The sequence below is a fragment of the Vanessa cardui genome, chromosome 23, assembly GCF_905220365.1.
Source record: "Vanessa cardui chromosome 23, ilVanCard2.1, whole genome shotgun sequence".
In the NCBI taxonomy this organism is placed as follows: Eukaryota; Metazoa; Arthropoda; class Insecta; order Lepidoptera; family Nymphalidae; genus Vanessa; species Vanessa cardui.
Genome location: NC_061145.1, coordinates 1,897,556 through 1,903,555, shown reverse-complemented (window position 1 = coordinate 1,903,555; position 6,000 = coordinate 1,897,556). Strand labels below are relative to the sequence as shown.

The 6,000-nt window shown below is 31.7% G+C and overlaps 1 protein-coding gene across 1 annotated transcript in view; it reads right to left on the bottom strand.

The window, feature by feature from the left end:
* Positions 1–606: 606 nt before the first annotated feature.
* The window catches only part of LOC124539924 (octopamine receptor beta-3R-like), a 73,671-nt gene continuing 68,277 nt past the window's right edge, over positions 607–6,000 (bottom strand). The window contains exons 3-4 of the mRNA XM_047117303.1: positions 2,725–2,836; positions 607–1,002 (exon numbers count right to left, since the gene is read on the bottom strand). Of these exons, the coding sequence (XP_046973259.1) occupies positions 786–1,002; positions 2,725–2,836 (329 nt within the window). The 3' untranslated portion in view covers positions 607–785. The remainder of the gene's footprint in view (positions 1,003–2,724; positions 2,837–6,000) is intronic.

The window sequence follows — 6,000 nt, the reverse complement described above, 5'->3', positions numbered from 1 at the left end:
AAATTTTATCACACTCAGTTCAGTAATTTAACCGTGAAAAAGCAAAACAGAGCTACTTTTAATTTTATAATATGTATTTGTAAAGATATAATTTTTTTATGTGGTATTAATAGTAAATACGAATAGCCCATTCAAATATGTTTCTAGGATTAATTATAACGGTTATGTATAACTTCTAATGCTATTCTTTATATTTATTACGATATAATAAAACGTATTATTAATGACGTTTTTCTTTTCGAATTTAATAAAAACGTCTAATAATCTCTTTTGTGTAAAGCAAGCCTTGTTTATAGTCATGTAATAAAAGTTTTTATACAATAACAAACTATTTACAACGTGTTAAATATATAATTAAAATTTCTAATAAAATTATTGCTTTTTATGAATATTATATTCATTAACTAATAGCTGATATATTACATTTTTATGTCATATATATTAATACTGAACCATTTGGGTTGGAACTCAAGTAGAAATGACAGGTTCAAATCAAGATGGCGGGTCCGATGTTGCCATTATATTCTTTTTTGAACATAGCAACATTTTTTGACATAGCAACATCGGAATCAATGGCTTGTTTTTTCAAAATTCGTTGTGGTAATATTAAATATGTTAAACTGAATATTTTATTTAATAAATTTATTAACACTACCCGTAACATTATCAACGATATTGCATATAACAAAAGTTTTTCATTTACTTAAATATAACAAACGAATAGTCCCCAAAGAAATGATTCAAATAATCTTTATACATTAAAAGTTGAGGACTTATTGCTTCTATCACACGAACGAAGCGGTGCCCGTGTCTTTCCAACAGCTGAAACAGCAAGGCAGGGCACACATGAGCGTATTTTTAAAGGCGTCTCGAAAGTCGCGGTTAAAATACGCGTAGATTAATGGGTTCAATGCGGAGTTAAAGTAACCGATCCAGAACAAAACCCCGACGACCACTGACGGTGTATCGCACGGCTCGCCACAGACGTTTGTTGTTACGTACCTGTCAAGAAATAATAATAATTATTGTTATATATAGGGAATAAAAATAAATCAAACGAATTCATGATTGCAAGTAATAATTCAATGGGTTGTTTGTTATAAGGACATATACGGCGCATGTGTAACTAGTTAGCGTCTACTTTACAATGCATAATTGCTTTTTTTTCTGATTTTCTATTTACGGTACAATTATTACAATAATTTCTTGGCGGTAGGACTTTGTGTAAGCCCGCCTTGTGTTCCGATTTGAAGGGAGAGTGATCCAGTGTACCTAACTACGGGCACAAGGAACATAGCATCTTAGTTCCCGAGGTTGGTGGCGCATTGACGATGTAAGGAATAATTAATACTTCTTACAGCGTCATTGTCTATGGGTGATGGTGACCACTTACCATCAGGTGGCCTATATGCTTGTCCGCCAACGTATTCACCAAAAAAATAATGCATTTTTCTATTAATCTAAAAACTACAAATTTTGATAAAAATGTGTACTTATAATAGTAAACTTAGCTAAGTATCAGTCACACATTTATAATTTAAACAGTTAAACATTTATAATTTATTTTTTGTCTACCGCCAAAAAGATTTCTGTGGAGCGGTAGAATAATAATTAATTGCTGTTTACCGGTAGACACAACAATTCTAATAGGCTTAGTACATGCACATGGGATATAACAACTTAGGTCCAAAAGTTGATGTTACATTGACGATGCAAGGAGTGATTAATATTTCTTACATCGCCAACATCTATCAGCGATCACTTAACATCAGGTAGTCTCGTTTGCTTAACAACCTACATTGACCATAAAAAATGTACAACAAGTGGTTTTATGAAAGTGATCTCTAGAATAAAATGCTTTAGCTTTTTATTTCTAATAATAAATAACTATTTAGCATACGTTGTCTATAACAAAATATTCGAAATGTTTGAAACGGTCACATAAACAATCGCATTATTGCTCAGTGAGCCTGATTTCAGTGTTAGGTTTCAATCAACGATTCGACAGCATGTCTGACGTATTTCAATGCATATCTCAGCAGTCTCGTTTACAATCACAGTCAAAAGAAAGTAGTCGTGAGGTACACGCGGCCATCCCTTATTCATCTCTGAATAAATTTTAGTTTTTCCTATTAAGATAGCTTTTGTCAGTGTTTCTATTTTATTGTGATAATGTTTGGTTAGATTTAAATAATATGTTATTCTTTTAATTCAAACGGGATTATTAAAAACAATTTTGTTTCATGTGATTTAATTTATAATGTTAAAGTTATTAATTACTAGCTGTGCCAGCGACCTGGTACGCGTTTTAACAAAATAATAAAATATGTTGTAGCCTAAATTACTATTTATTACATCAGTTATCTGCCAGTGAAAATCCCGTCAAAATAGGTCCAGCAGTTCCAGAGATTAGCCGGAACAGATAGAAATTGTAATATTTTGGTATATGTACCGTGTATACATGCATATTCATTGGGTAAAAAAGGGTTATTTTAATATAACAAACAGATACTCCAATTTTATTATATGTATAAATTTCATTGCGTCAATTGTTTAGTACATAATATAGCAAGAGCAATTTCATTCTAAACACACATTCACACACATTCACACTACACGAATCATTTTCTTTATACATTTGATTAAGTACGTGTATCCGATCAACTGAAATCCAAGGTAAACATAAAAAATAATTTTAAAAAGTTTATCAATATCGTTACTTACCATAGAAAAAATGGTAGCCAGCACAATAAGAACGCGCCGACTATGATGCCCAGTGTGCGGGCAGCCTTGTGCTCCGCACGCCACGACTTACCAGCCGCCCGTAACGATGCACCTGTTGGGAATTAATTTCGAATATTTAATATCTTTTAGCGCCTGAACTTTTGAAAGTTAGGAAGGAAAGATAAAAAAAAACAAGTTTCATTTTATCTCGCATAACATAAAAATTTAAAAAAAATTGTAGAACGATCCGTTTTTTATTTGTGTTCCTACTAAAACGTACTTTAGCCAAAGATTTGATGACTCCCATTGAGAGCAGGTTGGGGTGCGTTGGGGAGTTTAACTACACTTTCTTGAGCTATAAGTCAATATTATGTGACGCATACTTTCCCTTTGGTATATTTTATCGATATTTTTTATTTTAGTGTGCCTTCATATTTTTATTACTGGGTACAATCACAGCTTAAGTTTGAGGATTATTTTGTTTTAAATAATATATGTGTTTCTATACAGTATTAGTATATTTTAAAACAATTACGAATATTTGTCTGATAATGCCATATTTAAGCCAAATTGGTCTGTTGCGTAAAACTCATCTTTAACTAACGTCAATTTTAATCGAAGAGATTCATGTCTATTTTGGGCATTAGTGATACTTCTCTAAGTTTTGATAGGCTTAATTTGTGTTAACAATCATTGGTATTTGAAAATTGTTGAATAAATTTCTGTCAATTTTTTTTAATGTTATATCTTGGCGGACGAGCATATGGGCCACCTGATGGTAAGTGGTCACCATCACCCATAGACAATGTCGCTGTAAGAAGTATTAGCTATTCCTTACATCGTCAATGTGCCACCAACCTTGGGAACTAAGATGTTATGTCCCTTGTGCCTGTAGTTACACTGGCTCACTCACCCTTCCAAGCGGAACACAACAATACTGAGTACTGTTATTTTTCAGTAGAATAATTGATGAGTGGGTGGTACCTACCCAGAGGGGTTGCACAAAGCCATTTTTAAACACAAACTTTTTTTATTTCGCTATAAACTCTTTTCTCCATCACAAAGTTGGTATATCAGCTTTTTTGTTTCTTGTTGGATGCTCCCATCACAGGATCCGCTATGTGAGGTAACCAAAATGTTTTCTAAGATAAGCAGCTTTTGTCCAGTTGTGGGTCATTTAAAGAGTTTATTTTTCTTAAATAAATATTTAATAAATATTAGACAACATCACATACACTCTGATCCCTTGATGTGGCTTAAGCACTATGCAAACACTCAGACTCAAGACAACATTGAGAACTAATAAACTTTTCTAAATCGACACGGTTGGGAATCTAACCCGGTATCTCGAAGTGGCGTAACCATGAAAACCGATGTACATATAACTCGACCACGGAGGTCACATTTCATTTATTTGAATCACGGGAGTTCTTCAGTTATCCCATAATTTATTATCAAGGTCAAATAAATAACTTTATCTCCAGATCTAATATCAATGCGACAGCTTGTGTCATACAAATAAAAAGCTCTATCAATCACATATACTATCGGTTGAACGGCGAGATTGTCAATACATATGTAAATTGAAGCAGGATGCAGTTTTACGACTCAATTCAGATACATATATATGTACTCATATTGCTAGATTTACGATTTACGTGTACATTTTCTTTTTGTCTCGAATACCTTACCATTAATATTTTTTCATGTATTCATATTATATACTTACAATTTTATATTTATTACTTTTACTTACAGATTAACGTTACTTTATTGGCTACTAAATCATCACCTATGTCATATCCAATGAGTTATCACTATTGTGGTGGAAGAGTTCGCTATGTAGCGAAAATAGCGGTCGCCAAAATTGTACATTACTATTTAGGCTGTATCTGTTGTTTTTAAACTTGGTAGTGTACAATAATGTATAAAGTAATTTGTTTTCCTCCTAGAAAATATTTTTAAATCTGTTTAAGATTATTAAAAAAAAAACTTTCATTTTGGGTATAAGTAAATTTCAACTGGTTTTTGTGTAATATAATTGTATTATTCTCAATAATTTAATTCTATTTTTTTATGAATTACGCAATAGCAATGCTTGTAATTTTAGCAAGATTTTCATTAGTTATTTTATTTAATAAGGTTTAATGTTCCCCATCAAAATAGCTTATTGACTTATCAGCGATAAATAAATAGGTATCAAATCGATAGTATCTGGTAAAGACGCTGCTGATATTATAATTTGTATGCAAGCGTTGCGTTGCTTATTAACCTTTCTGACAAAATGTAAAGGTATAAAGTTCCATATGCGCTAATCATTTTCGATATGGCATTGGGAGGTAGACATATAGGAAACCTGATAGTGTGTACTCAACAGTGTTTGTAATCATTAGCGCGTTAAAAAAATTAACCATTCATTACTTCGCCAATATGCCACCAACTAAGGGAACGATGACAAAAACCCTCAATGTACATTGTACATAATTAGTTTATCCGTAATAAAAATATTACGGTTTTATGAATTTATATAAGTCCTTAATCTTTGCAGCTCTCAAAAAACACAGAAGAAGATATAAATCTAAAACATTTTATATTACTATATAATTTTATATTACATAAAAATATGCCTAGTATCAGATTTGGTGATCCATTTCCAACTCTACGATAAGGCGTTAAAGTTGAATTTAGGTCGCAAGTTATCCTTCAAGGGTAAAGATTGAAAAGTCAGAGTATTGGTATTCATTTGGTCGGATAGAATCAGTTTGACAGTTTCTGTAATCCAAGCGTACCCTAGAAACTTTGTTTTATATGTTATAATGTCGATATACTGAGTAACTTGGGAAATACTCTCCATATATGAGTTGGAATATTTGGTTTATTTTAATGTCAGTGGAATAATATAAACAGATATGGCACACCTTTTAGACACGTTGACTGTCATTGTTTTATTTTGTTGTTGTTTTATAGTAGTATTAAGTTAGTCAGTAGTTATAGTTAGTTAATATGTTTTAAATTTTTGTTGTTTTTCTTTTTTGTTGTGTTCGTATAAACATTTCTTTCTTACCATATTCTTTCTCTCTTAAATAGCAAATATCTTATGTTAGATAGCTTTACTTTACTAATAATATGTATTGTTAACTTCTGTTTCAGTGTAATTGTGGCTACGAGGAAGAACATATTGTAGTTTTCCACCAATATTGTCATCGCATCTGACGCCAATTACCTATCCAATTATGTTACATTTTTGACTTAATAGCCTTACTGATAAAAACATTC